General features: G+C 48.8%; 1 protein-coding gene across 1 annotated transcript in view; it reads right to left on the reverse strand.

The window, feature by feature from the left end:
- The window catches only part of ANTXRL (ANTXR like), a 77,454-nt gene that overhangs the window by 12,367 nt on the left and 45,851 nt on the right, over positions 1-19,236 (reverse strand). Inside the window, exons 13-17 of the mRNA XM_007069137.4 lie at positions 17,842-17,937; positions 16,419-16,457; positions 14,539-14,637; positions 12,806-12,973; positions 11,607-11,687 (exon numbers count right to left, since the gene is read on the reverse strand). Coding sequence (XP_007069199.3) covers positions 11,607-11,687; positions 12,806-12,973; positions 14,539-14,637; positions 16,419-16,457; positions 17,842-17,937 — 483 coding nt within the window. The remainder of the gene's footprint in view (positions 1-11,606; positions 11,688-12,805; positions 12,974-14,538; positions 14,638-16,418; positions 16,458-17,841; positions 17,938-19,236) is intronic.

Consider the following 19,236-nt stretch of genomic DNA (forward strand, 5'->3'; position numbering starts at 1 on the left):
CACCAAAGCTAAAGTAGGTGCTGATATCTAACAAGGAAGATGTGATTCTTCCACCTGCGCCCCCTCACTCCCCCAGGCATTTGAAAAATAAATCCATTTCACCTCTTTCTTAACTGTTTGTTCTCTTCTTGGGCCTCTTCCTATATGAATGGAGCTGGTTTCACAGAACACAAGCAGGGATAACGGCAGGTCCCCATCTCAGAAGGGTGCTGTGAGGATAAGTACCTTAAAGATTGCGAGGAGCTCAAATACTACAGTAGAGGGGGACAAAGAGTCCTGTGGCACCTTATAGACTAACAGATGTATTGGCGCATAAGCTTTCGTGGGTGAATACCCACTTCGTCAGATGCATGACGTCACCCACGAAAGCTTATGCTCCAATACGTCTGTTAGTCTAACGCATTTCAAAATACACCCCATTGTCCTAGTCTAGACATGCCCTAGATAGTAAGAGACCATCCTGCCTTATAATTAAGGCACCAGTTCAGGAACGCATCCGTGTTCTGGGTAGCACATGCTTAAATGCTTTCCCGAATCAGGACCTAAAGAGATAAAGGGTGGGGGAAGCATTATCCCCCCATCTACAGAGAGATCAAATTGACTGGCCCGAGGGCTGTTGCAATACTGGAAACTGGACCCAGCTCGCCTGAGGCCCACTCCCCAGAACGCAGAGGACGGCTTGGCTTCCCTATTTACTGCTCATGGAGTACTGCTGATGTCTCCAGTAGAGGTCATGTGCTGCTGCTCCATTTATTAACATCAAAGGAGCAGTCATTTTCCTCCTTGTGCCTCATACCATCACACAGGATTCTGAAATACAGGGCCCAATGCTGCCTTCAGGTGATTGAGGATCAGGCCCAGCGGGAAGCTCCCTGGCCAGTGGAGATCAACAGGAAAGTAAAGTGGCAAAACTGCCAGGAAGAGTCCAAATAAATAAATAAAACTGGGCCCAGGTACAGCTAAGTATCACTGGGAGATTCAGGCCCAGTTTCTCTAGACTCATCGTCTGACCTCCTGCACGTCACAAGCCCCAGAACCTCGCCCACCCACACCTGTAATAGACCCCTAACCTCTGGGGGAGTTACTGAAGATCTCAAATCATGACTTAAAGGCTTCCAAAGACACAGAATCCACCATTTACTCTAGTTCATACCAACAAGTGACACGTGTTCTGTGCTGCAGAGGAAGGCGAAAAGCCCCCAGCGTCTCTGCCAATCTGACCTGGGGGAAAATTCCTTCCTGATCCCAAATACTGTATGCCAATCAGTTAGACCCGGAGCAAGTGGGCCAGACCCACTGGCCAGACACTAGGGAAAGAATTCTCTGTTGTCACTCAGAGCCCTCCCCATCTAGTGTCCCATCTCTGGCCACTGGAGATATTTGTTAATAACTTTCATGGATGGGCCATGTGCCATGGTAGGCAACCTCATGGTACTGTCCCCTCCATAAATTTATCAAGCTGTCTTAAAACAAATTAGGTTTTTTGCTCCCACTGCTCCCCTTAGAAACATGTTCCAGAACTTCACTGTTCTGATGGTTAGAAACCTCTTATCTAGAGCTTTTCATCAGTAGATCTCAAACTGCTTCACAAAGGAGGTTGATAGCATTATCCCCATTTTACATACCGGGAAACAGAGGCACGGAGTCGTGATGTGACTGGCCCAAGGTCTCCCCTGCAGGGAATAAAACCCAGATTGTCTGAATCCCACTCCCATGCTCTAGCCACTAGGCCACACTGTACTTTGAAATCCTCAACTGGAAGGCATCACAGAAATGCAAACAAAAATCAGACAGCATTTGTCACCTACTCAGGCTATAGATACGACCTCAGCTCACACCAGTCTATTTAGTTTTACAGCCTGGATGCAAAACTGGCCAGCCAAGTTTTAGGGACTTGCAACCCCAGCAGTGGATTGAAAAAGACACCCACAGGCGAGCCTTGCTGATGTAAATGGAGCTCAGTTTATGCGGGATTGTCATTCTAAACTGAGGGGTATTTTTGCATTTGGAATGTATGCATATGAATGCAGGTGCAATTGTGTACCTAATTTGCATGTGTAATTACTAGGACTGTGCATCTGTGCTGGGTACTTGTGCGTGACCAGTGAGATGCATAACTGGCCATATCCCTGTGCCAATACCTGATCTGCATGTGGTGCGCAGATGCACATGCATCTGTGAGCCTAGCTTTGTTAAAAATCAGGACCCGGAGTGTTTTGATTTATAGGCCCACTCCAAAGCCCACTATAGTCAAGTGGTGTGGAGTGGGAGTGTCTTTCTATTGATACCAATGGGCTCTGGATCAGACTCACTATTGCTGGTGTGTGCTGCACTTAAGAAGGCAGGAGTAAGATTGTACAGTTGCAGTGCAGGCCTGCTGAGACCCAATGAGCTATTGGGGGCTCTCGATGCTGGCAGACGTTTTAAAGTGGGGGGGATCTAGTTAATAAGGGACCGTCTGACTCTGCAGCCCAGCTGTTTGGGGGCATTCAGACTGTGGTCTGCCAGCTGCTCACAGTGAGGCTCATTGGGTATTATAAAGATCACTGCGCTAGCAGAGGTTTAAAAAGCCAGGCCGAGGTTCCTCGCAGTTTACATGCCCCCTGTGCGAAGTAACCGAGTGCCTTACAAACATTCTCCATGGGATGATGTTTTATTATCACAGTTCCGCCAGGGGGGACAGAGGCGTGAAGTGAAGGTCACACAGGGAGTTTGTGGCTGAGCCAGGAACTGAACTGGGGTCTCCAAGCACACCGCCTTAGCCACAAGCTCCTCCCTTCCTGCTTGTGCTTTGGGTAACGTCTACTCTGACGGTGGTGTGCAGAGTATAGCCGCGCTGGGCCCAGCTAGCAGTGTAGATGGCGAGGCACGGCCCAGGGGAGTAGGATGCCCTATGCCTCTGAATCCCAAGACAAATATCCTACATCGGCTCTGTACACGCCCAGGCAGTGCCTCCAACAGCTACGATGCTATTTTGAGCCATTCCCTGCTGCCTGCCCTGGCAGAGCCATTCACTGCCACGTGTGGCCACACACCACAGTGACAAGTGTGGATGCAGCCGCTGCTTTCCCTGGGGCATGCTGCTGTTAGTGTAGACCCAGCCCTGGTTCTGTTCTCTGGCCCTAGAATGCAGGCAGCAGGTTCATCCGTGAGCTGTCATTACGGAGAGAGCTTTTGGGCTCTGGAGCTGGCTAGCCCTAGATATACCCAGGACAGATAGATGCTGCCAAGCCCACTTGTGTATTCCTTTTCCAAGTCAGAAATCATACAAGAGGGCCTGAGAGAAGCGATGCCGGCGTGGGAGCTCCCTGCAGGACAGGAAACTCCTTAGGTCACAGATGAGATGTTTCCAGCTGTGAGCTCAGCCCATCTGCACAGCTGTGGCCGCACTTGGGCAACTGGCCATGTGCTGTGGATCTTTGCTTCCCACGGTGCCTGTTACAGCTGAGCCCGGCGTTACAGACATCGGTCACCACGGCAAAAAGTTACATGCTCATTGGAAGTGACAACGTGAGATCACCTATCGTGGCAGCTGGCGTCCCGTCTCTTGAATTTTTCAGCAGCTTATGAAAGTAAATGGCTCCGCAAGGGTTACGGGAAGAAAGCAAGCCCCAGATCCACGCAGAGATCTCTGACGAATGTGGTCCGAAAGAGGCAAACTCTGCAGTCCCAGCACCTCGTGTAGCTCTGCCAATCGCTACTGGGGTGGCTACAGCATGTCTCCCAGCAAGGGGCAGGAAATCAGGCTCCAATCCTATTAGAGGCTATTTCTGGGACTTGAAAAGAGCTAATTAGAATGAGCTCCAAACAGTACTGTCCTGCAGGCAGCCAGCGAGGCCTGACGGGCATGTGCTGCCACCAGACACAGGCTGGATCCAACCTGCTGACCACCTGTGGGTAGCAGCCTGGAAATAATTATTAGCAATTAATAATCCTTTGTCTTTCTATAGCAGCTTTCACCTGATGGGTCCTAAGTGCCTGATAGCGATTAACTAAATAAGCCTGCCACCATCCCGTAACCATTTTACAGGTGAGGAAACTGAGGCACAGAGCAGTTAAGGCCAGCATTTTAAAAAAGCAACAGCCCAATTGCAGCGACACCTGAGGCCTTGAAATGCTGAGCACCCACCGCTCCATCCAATTCAGTGGGGGGCTTAGCCCCTTTGTAACCCAGCCCCAAGGTGGACAGAGTCAGGGACCCAACTAGTGACACTCGCAAGATCTCAGGCCACTGTTTAAAATACTGGCCTCAGTGATTCACTCGAGTTCACTCAGGGAGTCAATGGCTAAGCTCTGAATGGGATCCAGGAGTCCTGGCTGCCCATTATATTCCTAGCCGGCCAGCCTTTGATGCCTGTGAAATGTTCCTCTGATTTTGAGGAATGAGAAAAATCCAGGCTAAATGCAGCTTTCAGATTCTCCTGTGAAGTTGGTTGCTAACTCCTTTCCCCTGGGATGAACCTTGAACGTGCAAACTGCTGGCTAATGCTGGGGAAGGATCACTGACTTACAGCAGAAGGCACTGGGGTCACCCAAGGTGTCAGTGAGAGCAGGATGCGGCCAGTCTAGTGTAAGATCTCACCTCCTTGCAGGTAATTTTCAGAGACAAAAATAAGATAATTTTCTAAAAGCTTCAAGTAAACCAAAGCCGTTCAGCTGGGGGAAAAGAATGTCTCTTTTTTTTTCAGCTGAGGTTTTTGGTAAACCGAGCAGTGGAGAATTTCCTGGCACAGTATGTGCTGAACTGCAAACCAGAGTGGATTTGCTGAAAGCAGCAACTAAGCCGGCCCTTGGACGGGGCACCTCACTTTCATCCCAGAGCAAAGGGGGTGGGGAGACAACATCTGTAACATCGCAGCTCAGGAAGGCAGACCCATGATGCCAGCCCAGGGGTTAAGGGGGCATGGCTGGCTCCTCCCCTACCCAGGGGCTGCTGGGAGCTGGTGTGACCCCTGGTGGCAGGCTACGGCATCCCCCAAGGCTGCTCTAACTTACCCCCCTCCTGCAATGGCCTCTATGGCACCAGATGCAGGAGAGCAAGGGGGGGGAGGTACTGTGCTCCACCTACTTGCCCCTCCAGCCCCACACACTTTGATCTCCTCCAGGAGGGAGCGGGGACATCAGAGTCACCATTGCTGGCTCTGCAGGTCCCATGGGAAGCCGCCTGCAGGGGACCCCTTTCCATCAGCTGCCCCATGCCAAAGGAGACCAGTGGATTCCTCCCAGGGGTCTAGATTCTTCCCCACCTTGGGGCATCCTGGACACTTGTGCAAAGCCCATAGGAGACCCCCTCCTCTCCCGCCTTGTACCAGCCATGATGTATCACACCCACTTTGGTGTAGACGAGCACACAAGGAGCAAGGAGGATCAGACCTGTGGGGCTGCTCAGAATGCTCCTCCCGCAGACCGAGGGCAGTATGTGTGAATTGCAGGGGAGACAGTGCTCTCTGTCTTTGCCGACATTAATGTAACACCCCCCCCACACACACACACACTTGTGTTCTCCAAAGGCAGGGGTGTCCTTCTCTCCATACTATATGAGGGGAAACTGAGGCACAGAGCAAGCCACCCATGGCCACACAGCAAATCAATGACAGTGAGGAATAGGACCCAAGCACCCTGACTCTGATGCCCTATCTGCAGGGCCATGCCACCTCCTCATTGACAAGGCCTGCTGGCACTCCCAGCTGTGTAGTTCAGAAGGATCTTGGTCCCCACGGCTATCAAGCCGGCACCTTTCGCCAGCACTAAAATAACATAACTACAAACCCAGCAGCAGGGTCCCTCTGTGGCCAGACTGCTGAGGAGAACCCCAGAGTGAACCCAAGCCACACACACTCTGTTCCCTCCTCTGCCTCTAGAGAACCACCCACAACCAACGGCCTGCCTGGTAATGATGGGTTAACGCTGTGTGTGTGTTTCCCCCTCACTGTCTGATCCCTAGGGGAAGAGGAGCTCCTGGCAGGGAACTCGGGTGAGCAGTGCATTCAGCAACGGATGCTTCAGGGAGAGGGGCCCTCAGTTCCCACCTGTGAAATGGGGATACTTCTTCCTTTCTGCCACACCTTTGCCTGCCTCCTCTATATTGACTGTGAACTCTGCGGGGCAGGGGCTCTCTCTCCTTCCGAAGAAGAGGCTAAGCTGGTGGACCCGGGCATAGCTCCATTTCACTATGACCATTCCCACCAGCTGAGGATCAACGTGTGTTCGCACAGTGCCTGGCACAATGAGGCTCTGATCTCGGCTGTAGCCTTTTGGTGCTACTGGAATACGGGGATGTGTTATAATCACTCATCTCCCCAGGCAGCAAACTCAGCATTTTGCCATGTGGTCATTCCAGGGCTGTGCCACTCTGCTCACTGATCTTAGGAGAGGAGGGATACATTCATCCCTGGTCTTAGTCTGTGGAGTTACAGCAGGGATGGGTCTGACCCAGCGCCATTGGATTTTTCTTAAGGAGATGCTGATTCCTCTTGGGACGCCCCGAAACCTGTTCAGTACCGAGAGGCCAGGGTTGATTCCCACAGATGTGATCTATTGCTACGGCTGCAGAGGGCCGGCCTAGAGCCACCGCTTTGGAACTATATCTGTGGGGCAGGGCTGTGGGGCGGGGCTCGCCCCCCCAGCAAACCTTGGCAGGGGATCTGAGAGCCCAGGTGGGAGTGGGGGCACCCAGCTGCTTGAGGAGGCTGCAGGGGAATTGGGGGTGGCAGAGGGAAAGCGTCAGGGGTAGGATACTGTAAAGGGAAAGGGAGGGGAAAATGTGGGGGCAGGTGACTGTAGGGACTGGGCCAGACGGGGAGACTGGATAGTGTGGAAGGAGGAGAGTGGAGAGGCAGCAGGGTTGTCAGAGGAGGAGGCGGCAAGTCCCCTCCCAGCAGCCAGCAGGGCGCTCTGAATTTCTGAATTCTCTGTCACCTTGAATTTGTCCCTCAAGATGCTCACGCACACTTTGATGTGGGCAGCTTCCCCAAACAAGGCTCAAAAGAGACCAGGCAAATAAACCTACCTCCCACAGATTTTTAATTTTAAAAAAAATCTCCTGTATGGTAAGCTGATCTCGTGACCCAACTCATGATTTCTGAATGCCTGGGGCTGGCGATCTGGTAATTGCTTGGGGGTTCCGGCGTTCCCAGGACAGGGAGAAGAGGAAGAGGGCCACGTGGATGGGACAGTGAACAGGCCAACCAGGGGTGACGCCTAATACGCTCCCCTCAGGTACGTTTACAAAGCCAGCGGCAGCGAGCCTCCGACCCAGCTCAACAGACTCGCACGTCGGCACTAAACACAGCTGTGTAGATGGCACTTTTAAGCTGCGACTCCGGCTGGAGCCTGGCTCTGAGCCCAGCCCCCTCCCTAGGCCTCAGAGCCCAAGCTATGACGTCTATAGAGCTAAGCACGAGCCTCGCAAGACTGAGCCTGCTGACCCGGGCACCCTCTATGCTGCGGGAGTTGTAGGACAAGCTGCAAAAAAGCCATGAACTCATTAAAACATGCAGTGTATTTTCCGGGGGAGGGAGGGAATCAGCGTTTCTTTTTAAAAACCTTTTGTAGCTTTTCATGAAAAAGCCGAAACATTTTTTATGTTTTCAGTTTTTCCAAAAAAAACCCCCCTAAACAATGAGGGTGAAAATAGAAATTTCCTCAAGAAAATTTCTGTTGAGTCGAAAAGCAGTTCGGGCACTGGTGACTCCCCGACATAAGACCATAAGAGCGGCCATACTGAGTCAGACCAAAGGTCCATCCAGCCCAGTTTCCTGTATGCTGACAGTGGCCAATGCCAGGTGCCCCAGTGGGAGTGAACCTAACAGGTAATGATCAAGTGATCTCTCTCCTGCCATCCAGCTCCACCCTCTGACAAACAGAGGCTAGGGACAGCATTCCTTACCCATCCTGGCGAATAGCCATTAATGGACTTAACCTCCATGAATTTATCCAGTTCTCTTTTAAACCCTGTTATAGTCTTAGCCTTCACAACCTCCTCAGGCAAGGAGTTCCACAGGTTGACTGTGCGCTGACTGTGCACTTTTAGGCAGCTTCCGTTGCCCCAGCTCAGACAGCTGGCCCAAGCTGCCGCCTGTGCTCCCCCCAGCTCCACTGCTAGCTTTAGCGCACTAGGTGGAGCAGTGCTGCTGTGGGTACATCTATGGGAGCTGGGAATGACACGCTCGGCTCCAAGTGCAGGCAAAGCCTAAGAGGAATAACGGAATTGGAACATTGGAAAACCACATTTGTTTTGCTCAACAAAAGGACCACACAAGATCATTTCACAAAACACCCCCCAACAGAACCCTACAAATTCAATGAAGAAAAGGATTTGGAAGGGAGGGAGAAATTTGGCTGCTTTTTGAAAATTTAAAACAAAATGCAAAAAACTTTCCTTTTTGAGTTAAAAAAAATCCCTGTGTTTCACACACCCCAGTGGCCAGAAACTCACACCTTGTGCTGTCTGTTAGATCTTTGACGGACAGAAACCTTCAATCTTCCTTCAAAGTCTGAGCTGGTTTTGTGCATTCGAGACACATCATGATTCAAGCTGCTCACAAAACACAGCATTACCAACCCCGAGCCTCCCAAAATCACAAGGCTGGCTAAAAAAATCATGAGATTTTTTAAACCAATAATCAATGTTGTGTTCTTTTTGCCTGCTGGGTTTTGAGCTTTTAGGGCTCATGTTTTCAAGCTTTTTTCTGCCACCACAAAGGCTAGAAATTTATTCTTTTTTTTTTTAACAAGAAAACCGAGATTCTTGCATAATCTCCAGGAGCTGATGCTTAAAGAAAAACACCAAATAGTGTGAGACTCGGGATAAAGCCGTGAGAGTTGGCAACACGGCAAAATCCTGGGAGGGAGGGAACAGGGATCTGTCAAAATTCTTGTGAAAAATTCCAAATTTAGAAAATTCAGATCAGCTCTAACTGTGATGCCTGGTAAGCCCACCCTACGAGCTGGAGGAGCATGAAATGAGAAAATCGGTTTAGCACTGTCAGTGTGCATACGAGTGAGAGAATGACCATGTCTCCCTCTAGAGGCTGACTTTGGTGGGGTTGAGAACCTGCTACTGACTCACAACTAATTGTGTCACTCCTTTAGCTTGCTTGGTAGAGGTTCTGTCAACATGAAAAGTCCTGCAATGCTGTAAGCTCTTCAGGTCAGGGGCTGGGTGTATATTTTTGCACGGGACCTCCATCTCGTTCAGGGCTCGTAGGAGCTACTGGAATACAAATAATATACAATAATATTGCTCCCTGCAATGCTGGCTCTTGCAATGGAATAAAAGAATTGAGATGCAACTTCCGCCAGTGCCTTTTTCAGAAAACAGAACCGTGCCCAGTCATTTTCTTGTTTCCCTTTCAATATTCTTCAGCGATAGTTAATTTCACAGCCCATAGAACAGAGATGACCCTTATTCTTCCACTGAATGTAACTCAATGAGATTCTTTCCAGCCTATTTCCCCAGATGCACGGTTGATTTTCTAATGTTCCCCTGAATACAACAATCCTTCAGCTCGCTCCATTTTAAATAGCCTCTTTGCTGGTTTCTTTTCCTTTTGCACACAGCAGGGTTGTAGGCAAGTAACTGAGAATCCCTGTTTTGAGTCAGCCCCTTGCATGTTTCCTGACTGCTCTGACAGTGGCAGGACTGTGCTCTGCAGGGATAGAAACCTACCAGCAGCGCGACTGAAAGGTGGAGGATAGAACCCTACTATACAATGTGCCTGCTATCAAAATACAGCTGGGCCTCAATGGTCTATTCAGAAGCCCAGGGCCGTGCTTAAGAAGTAAATAAGTGACTCTAGTGCAGCTGCCTAAGGAAACGCAGCCTGGTAAACCAGTTAAAAGGCAATTTTACAGAGCAGCATAGGAAGCTGAGTTGCATTTATGGTAAAAGGAAAAGTGGAGAATGCTGAAGACTAAATACTGATGCGGGAGAGTTCCTGGTCCAGGGCACAGCAGCGTCTTGCTATGAGCAGGAGTGATGCACCTAATTGGCTTTAAAAGAAAATCGGAGCCACCTTTTCTGTTGGTTACTAAGGGTGAAATTCACCCAGGTGTGGAAGCCCAGCACAAGGCCACTTCAGCCCCTGTGGCAGGCACTTCATTATTGTACTGGATGTAACTCTGCTGCAGGATTCGGCAACTCCCACCCAGACACTCCCACTGAGAGCCGGGGTGCTGAAACCCAGGGCCGCTGGCCCGAGAGGGGCACAGAAACGGGGAGAAATAGTTTCACAGTCTTCTCCGCGCAGCCCATCTAAATCTCCATTGCACAAATCCAGATCAGAGGGTGGGAGGGCCCAGGGAAGGATCAGCCAGTATCTGGGCAACGGTTCCCCTCAGAAGATCCCTGACAGAGTCGGTATTACTGTATTAGGTCCTGATGGTGCCTGGATCCTGACTGAACTGCTGCCAAGGAAATCAGGAGGCAGTATGCAGACACAGGGCATCTGTGTCAAAAACCTGGGCTGGTGGCAAGATCTGGGGATGGGAGCTCCCTGTCACTTGCACATGAAGGAAAACCTAAGAGTGCAAATAGCTCACCTTAAGTGATCACTCTCGTTACAGTGTGTATGGTAACACCCATTGTTTCATGTTCTCTATGTATATAAATCTCCCCACTGTATTTTCCACTGAATGCATCCGATGAAGTGAGCTGTAGCTCACGAAAGCTTATGCTCAAATAAATTTGTTAGTCTCTAAGGTGCCACAAGTACTCCTTTTCTTTTTGCGAATACAGACTAACACGGCTGCTACTCTGAAACCTAACATCCCCTGTGTGGATCATTCCTGCAGAGGAGTGCTTGCCTTATGGAAAAGTCCTACAGAATGTAACAGGGGTGAAACCAACAGGGTCCTTCAGAAATTACACTCTATAGATCCTATCGTGCCAGATCTTCTGCTGGTGCATATTGGCATACCTGTGATTCACACCCGCTGAGGATCTGGCCCATGGAACTGAATAAAGCAGGAGATCCTCTCTCTAGAATGTTAAAGCCCACGTATGGATTGTGTGCAGATTACAGCCCTGCACTAGAATCCCACAGGAAGGTTATTCTCTGTTCAATTCCAGGGAATTTTCCCAGAAGGATGGGACCCTGTGTGATTTATGATTTCTCTTACCTGTCATTGAATTCTGCTATTGAATGAGTAAAACATTTTGTGAGCCGTTGGTATGCAGGATCCAATATCTATTAACACTTACTATTCTATACGAAACTAGACAACAGCAATCTATTCGAGTGCACAAATGAAGAAACCCAACCCCTAATTCCAGTGCATCTCTGCTTACAGAAGTAAAGGCAAGAAACGCATCATGGAGAAGTAACTTCAGTCAAGAGATGAATCGGCATCTTCAAATGACCCAGTCTCTACGTGCGTCTGATCAAAGGACAGCACCAGAGAGACAGTGATTGACCATTAGGGGCAATGCTTTTAAACAGATGCCACTGCAAACATTTTAGCTCATTGTTAAACCTCAGGATCTAGTGATGGATTTTAGCCTCAGGGTAATCCAGAGAGAGACAAGCTCTCAAGAAGAGGGAAAAAAATGAGCATTACTGCCGACCACAAAGAATCGACATGACAGTGCGTCCATGACAACTTACCTTATCCCCTGGCTGTGGTCTCATAAGAGAGACTTGATCGTAGCCTCGACGAACCAGAGCCCACAACGCATCAAGTTTGCCCTGGAATCAAACATACGTGACATGACCAACAATGCTTGAGAGAACAATGTGAAATTAAACGACAGTCGACTTGCTGTGATATTACTGTGTGTTTAACCGTCGGCACACAGGCTGGCCCGGAGGCCGCTGCTCTTTGTATACTCATTATTATCTGTCTGTGTATTTATAGCATGCCCATCACTGTAATACATAGTGCCTAGGGGAACCAGCCATTGCACACAATGGAACAAATCCATCCGACTGGAGTCACATCAAGGATGCATCTGGCTTACTATGAACAGTTAACATAGACCAGCAGGTGCAGTTAGGTGAACGGGGTTAGACAGCGTTAAGAAAAGACTTGAAGAACCAAAGAAGCTTGTGGGAAGTCCAATGATGGGTGGCCCCATAAAGGAGAAGAGAGCAGACTTGGCATAGATAAGCATCCAAAAGACGGATCGCTTAGTCAATTTTCATAACACTTTGAACTTCACTGGCTGCTCCCATCGAGGATTTCAGTGTATGACACGGACATCGGTGAACCAACCCTGGGAGATAAAGATGCATTATCAGCAGCAGCATCAACTGAGACAGGTTAAGATTTTTAAAGTGTTTAGAGACCTAGAGATGCAGACAGGCACCTGACTCCCACTGATTTCAATGGCACTTTTGAAAAGCCTTCTAGGTATCTTTCTGCACCGTTAGGCACCTGAAGACCTTTAAAAACTTGACCCTAACTGGCTTTGCCAAGGTGCACACTGCGTCTTTGGCACAGCTGGGTGAGACGAGAGCTGAAATCCATGAGTCCCAATCCAGGGCCATAACTACACGGCCATCCTTCCCACCTCCTCTACATCGTCTGTCTCTCTTGGGTGTGCATCACCGAGCCGGTGCTGTACTGAGAACAGATCCTGGGATTTTCTGCTGGAATCCAATCAGTGCAGAGGGACAGGAAAACAGGTGAAAGAAGTTCCCAAGCCTTTGCTGCCTACTGAGATGTCTGGTCCCAGAAATGGGGACCCCTACAATAGTTCTCCCACCCCACGGCCAACCATGAGAAATGTGCTCAGGAACCTGTCCGTGGTAACATGCCTGGCATAAATGACCCACATTTTAAAGCTGATATGCAGATGCGTTACCTTGATTGGAGTGTACCATTTCCTTTGGGAAGGTGGCTTCCTCACATTGTGTTTCTTCGGCTTGGGCTCCCATGGCTCATACTCTTGCTCTGGCAATTTGATGACGGCATTTTTGGGCTTCTCTAATTTGGCCCCTTCCTCCGTTGATCCTTTGTCTCCCCACCTCACCTGAAGTGGTAAGAGCACATCGTGGATGCAGAAGCTTTGGTGAGCAGTGCTGGCACATGTCTTAACTAGACACTTCTACTATTTAATCTAGTTTCTATCAGTGTCTGTGAAACATGCACCAATCGCTCATGCCTCTGGGAGAAGTGACCTCCTTGAAAGCAAAATTACTGTCAGAACAATCCATCACGACATGCAGCCACCAACTAATGAAGAAGGAAAATCCCCGAATGAACCATCACTGTAAAGAGGAAACTCCAAAAAATCAATTCCCCACCCAATTTCCCAGCTAGCTCTTTAGCCAGCAGGCACCTCCCATCCAAATCTTTACTTGGGAAAAACCCAGGGTAGTCAGATGCATGTTGCACTGGACCCTGAAGGTCATCAGACATGGTCTATCAAGGTTCCAGAGTCAAAGATCCTCCACTGAAAACAGCCTGGCAGCAATCTGCTAGAGTCTGCATCTTCTGGCAACACAAATGCCACGAATGGTCTCCCATGGTAGGGGAGCAGCTAACGTTCCTGGGTGGTCTCCACCAATAGCCCCAAGAAGAGGGCACTGCAGCCCTCCAACTCAGAGGTGACAAAAGTATCCAGGAATGAGGAAAAGCCCTGAAGGGTTCTTTTGAGCAGTGGCTCTCAGACTTGGTGGGCAGTTAGTCCTAGTTCACTACACTGTGTTCTTCAGCAAAGGACTCTCCATAGCTGCGTAGGAGAGGGCTGGATTTCCCCTAATAATACATTTCAATTCATATCAATAATAGAAGACTACCTTTTTAAAATCTCAGGAAAAACTTCCTAACTGTAAGAACAGTCGGCCAGTGGAACAAATGCCTAGGGAGGTCATGGAAGCTCCTTCACTGAAAGTTTTCAAAAGGAGGCTGGATAGCCATCTGTCCTGGGTGGTTTAGACATAACAAATCCTGCATCTTGGCAGAAGGTTAGACTAGATGATACTTGCAGTCCCTTTTAACCCTATAGTTTTATGCTTCTGCCCCTGGGTTCCAACTGACCTCAATGGGAGCTGTGTGAATGCATCCCAGGGCAGGATTTACCCTATGCAGCTGCTTAGCCACTTGGTTTCAAGAGTCAGAATCTCCCATGCCAAACTGATAGTGCATCAGGTTTCAGTGCCTGATTGTATAATCCCAGCCTCTGGGGCTAAGAAGCAATCACTTCTGTTCAATTTGGCCAATTAGTGCTAGACCCTCAGCTGGTATACATTGGCCTCACTCCATTGAAGTTATAGGGTGAGACCCATTTACACCAGCTGAGGATCTGATACAATAAAGTGAAAGTGTTTGGTCCTCATCCCATTCCTCAATCTGCAAATTTGCACTCACTAATACTTCCAGACACAATTAATTGCACGATGCAAACGATGGCAGCTTGATGGCTGACTCCTGGGCTGGCAGGTGTGATTAGGTAGATGGGTCCTAATTAAAAAACAGCCTCCCTATTCCATCATGATAACTCTGTAAAAAGCATTTTAAAACATCTTGCCGTGGTTTTCAATTAAAAAGGTTCTGATTGTTTACTGCAACGCAGGAAACGAAAGCGCCTGATACCTCCATCCTCTTAATTCCACCAACACCTCGGCCTCCGTAATAAGATGCATCCACGGTTGGCCACTTTTTCTTTGGCAATCCATCTTCATCATCCGATTCCTGCGGGAAAGAAGGAGAGTGATCTCTGTTGTTTTCATGCACACAGCATGGGATGTAAACAAGCGAACATCCTATGGCCCTATCCCTGGCTATGTGGCTTTGTATGTTATATTTATGTGCTGACAGCGAACAAAAGCCTCTTGTCTCTGCAGCTGCAATTTTTCCTAGAGAAGCCAAAGCCGACTGTCTGTTCCCTTCTTCTCGTCTCTTCAGGCTGCTTTTATATATGGTCAAATATGCATAAAGCTTCAAAAATCACAACTGCCTTTTAAGGGGGTAGAAGGCACAGTGGAGATGAATTGCACATTATACTGGCCTTGCTGCTATGTTCCATAGACTATGTCCAACACTTCACCAAATGAAACCCTTTCTTAGCTGTGCTTTGAGAACGGTACGTTGCTAACAGGAGAAAAGGCAATCCCTGTGAGCTCACTAACACGCACGTCGGAGCATTCTTTCCTTGCAGCTGTACCCGGCTCCTCTGCCCTGTTTGGTTCTTTGCAGCGACGGGCTCAGGCTGCAACCATTCAGATCAGGCACTGGATTTTGTACCTTTGGGGGGCTTGGATCTGGGGTGTTTGATCTGGCCCATTATAAAGATTTGAGCTGGTTTTTTAGCAAACCCAAAATGTGAAGAAGTCCAGATCTTGGTTCTCTTTCAGAGCCATAGTTCTTTCCTTGCTTAACCTAATTCAGTGCTGGTGAATGATCCTGCACCGACACCCCGGGAGACATGTTGCAGGGTCCTCAGCTGAGGTAAATTAGTGGAGCTTCATTGCCTCCAATTCAATTTACTCCACCTGCGGAGCATTGAACTGATTTCAGTGGAGCTGGGCCGATTTCTACCAGCTGAAGGTCTGACCCCGACACCTGCTGGTGCACAGAATGCATATGACACAGAGAAGGGCTCAGAAGGTCTCTCCACAGAACCTCTTCCCCCACCCCCAGGCCTCACGTTAAATTGCCACAGAGTTGCTGCTCGGGACAAATCACAGGCTCCCAAAGACAGTAATGGTGGCCTTTGGCAACTTCAAAATGGCAGCTGTGGTTCCCTCCTCAGATGGATGCCTAGTTACAGCAAGTTAGCAGCCAACTGCAGCCTGCTTGTGTGGGTTAGGCAGTTATTTTTGCCATGGATTAACTCTGTGTGTGCGTGTAAGGAGTGGAAACAGGCAGGACGCTCCCCCTCACCTGAGATCAGGGCCCCATTGTGCACACACCCAGCGAGGCACAACCCTGCACTAAAGAGCTTCCAATCGAAACACACAAAGGGTGAGAGAGGAAGTGACATCAGTAGCAGAACCAGGCACACAATCTCTAGGTCTCCCGAGTCCTGGCCCAGTGACCTATCCACTAGACAACAGCCTCCACACTGCCTTGTACCTGATGATGGACTCTAACCTTTACTCCTTCCTCAGGTTAAATTCCCGTTGAGAACAATGGCAATTTTGCCTGAGCCAGGACTGCAGCACTGAGCACAGTGTCTGGGAATATGGTTTTTCATTCGTGCGTGATGCTCAGCAGCATGGACCAAAATATCGGTCTGACTAAAAAAGTGATTCTGTAGGCATCTCGCTGGGGGTTATGCAGGTATTTTTCCATGGATGAAGAGCATCTGTGTGCATATATATGGACCTGAAGGCACGGCTAACCCTATCCCAGGAAACATTCTTTCACAGCTTCAGAGTTGACATTATGAATCCCACCAAGTTCCTAGCCAATGTGTTACATTGCAGTGGCTGCAGACAGTAGTATTATGGTTTGAAAAATAAAATACTTACAGGCTCTGGGGGCGGTGGTGGCGGAGGCTCCTTGATGACCTACGACATGCAGGCAATGCAAAGAATCAGAGTTAAAGGTACACCTTATATCCCTGTCACTGCCTCTGTCCCCTTGGACTCGGTCCTTCTCTTTCCCTTAGGCTCACATTACAGGTCGGCGCAGAAGGATTGAATTTTATCAGTAAACGTCGGTTTCACTGCGCGCACACAAACCGGTGAAAAAATATTTCCATTGATAATCATTGAAATGTACAGATAGACAAAGTGAGAACAATGCTGCCGGAGAGTTTGATTTAAGGATATTTACCTTGTATATTTTGACTTGTGATGTTGACAAGTTGTGCTTTAGTGGTTATAAAGCTTTAACAATTTGAATCTCAATGTGAACTGTCATTAACGGGTTATTGTCTGGCCCCTGCCAATTGTTTGCCTCCCCCAACACCATTCCCTGGACAGTGACCTTTTGTGCCACTGAATGGATCAGCGGGCAGGAGACAGCTGGCAGAACAGGATAGCTGGCACCTTCCCTTTGGGACAATGGCTGGCATGCAGTGTGGTACGTGTGATCTCCGACAGCTGGTAGAGACGGGATCGCAGGGATTCTCCTGCCTGCTGATGAACTAAGCTACCACCAGCCAGCCCTATCCATCTAGACTGGCACGTTACTGGGCCTGACTTGCTTCTCGCTTCCCCCGGGCCAGCGGTCAGGAATAATGGCACTGAAGCCAGTGCAGTGGCACTGGGGTGAAACTGGAGTAGATGAGTCCCCAATGCTTATACACCAGATTGAATCACCCATAATATAGACTCAGGTTTTGTGAGTTCAAACTTTCCCTTAACTGTACAGGTCATTTGAGTCCAACACTACAGCGAAACATTAACCCATGAGTTGAAATGTCAATCGTATGAAATGCATTTCCAATGAAAGTAAGAGCATACACACACGCATCCTCATCATAGCTAGCGCTTTCCATCCCTAGATCTCACAGCACTCTACAAAGAAAACCAGTATCTTTAACCCCATTCCGCGCAGGTGGGAAATGGAGGCACGGAGAGAGGAAGTGACTTGCCCACGTCACCCTGCAGCTTGGTGGCAGAGCTGCAGATGCAATTCACATCTTCCGGTTCCTAGTCCTATACTCTAACAAACCGACCCTGCTGCCTCACTTCGGATTCAGCAAAGCTCTTCATCACCTGCTTAACTTCCAGCGTGTCCGTGAGTCCCATTGAAGTCAATGGGAGAAGGCACAGGTTTACGTGCTTTGCTGAATCAGAGCCCTACAGATAGATCAGTTTATATCCTAAGATGAAGATTCATGTCTGCTCCTCTCGTTGTCTATTGAACGTCTCTCCAGGCTTTTAACTCCAGCTTCCGGCAGAGAGCAGAGGAAACTAAGCCACAAAGATCAAAGTCCATACTCACCACCGTGCAGCACAAAGGCCAGAACCACCAAAGCAGCGCCAAGGCCAGCAACAGGAACAGAATTAAGAGTGCGATGAAAAGGATCGTCCCACTGAGCTGCAAACAAGACAGTTGTTTCCAGGTTACCTTAATATGGCACAAGCTTGGCAGGCTAACACCGGCAGGAGACCCGAAGGCTGCGCTGTTAGACCTGGAGAAAAGGAGCTGGTTTGCTTCACTACAGGTTTTAATCAGATTATACAAAGAAAAGAGAATTTATCATTATGGTCATTGGGACTGGATTCTACGCTCAGGGACAAGAGTTAATATTTCAAGCCCTGATACAGGATAGCATCCCTGTTCAGCAAGGGCATTTATGCACATGCTTGTGTCTCTTTGGCTTCAATGGCATTTGAGCACGTGGGTAAGTGCTTTGCTGAATTGGAACCTAAGGATGTGATCCTGAAGACAACATTCCCCAGTGTCTGTGGTGGGGCGTTTTGCCTGATTTCTGACTGCAGGATCTTGCTATGGATACTCAGGCATGCAGCGAGCCATGACTGACTGTATCTTCCGATCCCTTAACTGTGCTAATGGGCCATTTTGCTACAATACTCTCATTCATGGGGCAATAAATTAGGTGCAGGTGACATGTCTGACATCCATACTATGCCAATCTTTGGAACAAAGACTAAGTTCTTGCCTCTTGTATTCAAACTGCTTCCTGGTGTAGACAATGTTCTAGCCTGGTTGGCATTTAATGCCACATTGTCAAGTGCTCAGCACCCATAACCGGGGCTACGATTTTAAAAGCACCCAACACCCAGAGGCTCTCACTGTGAAACTTATGACCAGATTTTCAAAGCAGACATGCACCCAAAGCCACGGAGCTCTTCTGAAAAAACAGCCGCTGGTTTTGGTGGCTATATCCGAGTCGAGCTCTTTGGATTGTGAGTTCTGAGCCCTTCTGAAAATCCTGGTCTTCGTGAGTTAATCTGGAAAGTCTTGTGAAACCAATCACTAGCTGTATCCCTCTGCAGATTTTCTGTAATAAAACACTCACCCTAAGTGACACCACACAGGCCCCTGTGCACAGCCTGCAGCCCAACACAACCTCTTCAAGGAACAAAGAGCCTTTTCTACAAAAAGCAACCCTTGCTACAAGGTGGAATGTTGCATGATGGGATCTGTAGTTTCCCTGGGCTGCATCAGGCCAGCTGGTGATGGTAAGAACTAGCAGTAAAACTTTAGCCCAGCTGCCCTCATGATCCTATTATCCATGCTAATGGAAACCTTCTCAGAGTCAGTTACATTATGTCAAAGTTTGTGCTGGATGATCTCAGTGTCACAAAGGTAACAGGGCCAGCCAGCTGAAAAGATGCAAAACCTGGGAGTGAAATGGAGGAGGGGCTAGGA

The sequence above is a fragment of the Chelonia mydas genome, chromosome 7 (genome assembly GCF_015237465.2).
Source record: "Chelonia mydas isolate rCheMyd1 chromosome 7, rCheMyd1.pri.v2, whole genome shotgun sequence".
Classification (NCBI taxonomy): Eukaryota; Metazoa; Chordata; order Testudines; family Cheloniidae; genus Chelonia; species Chelonia mydas.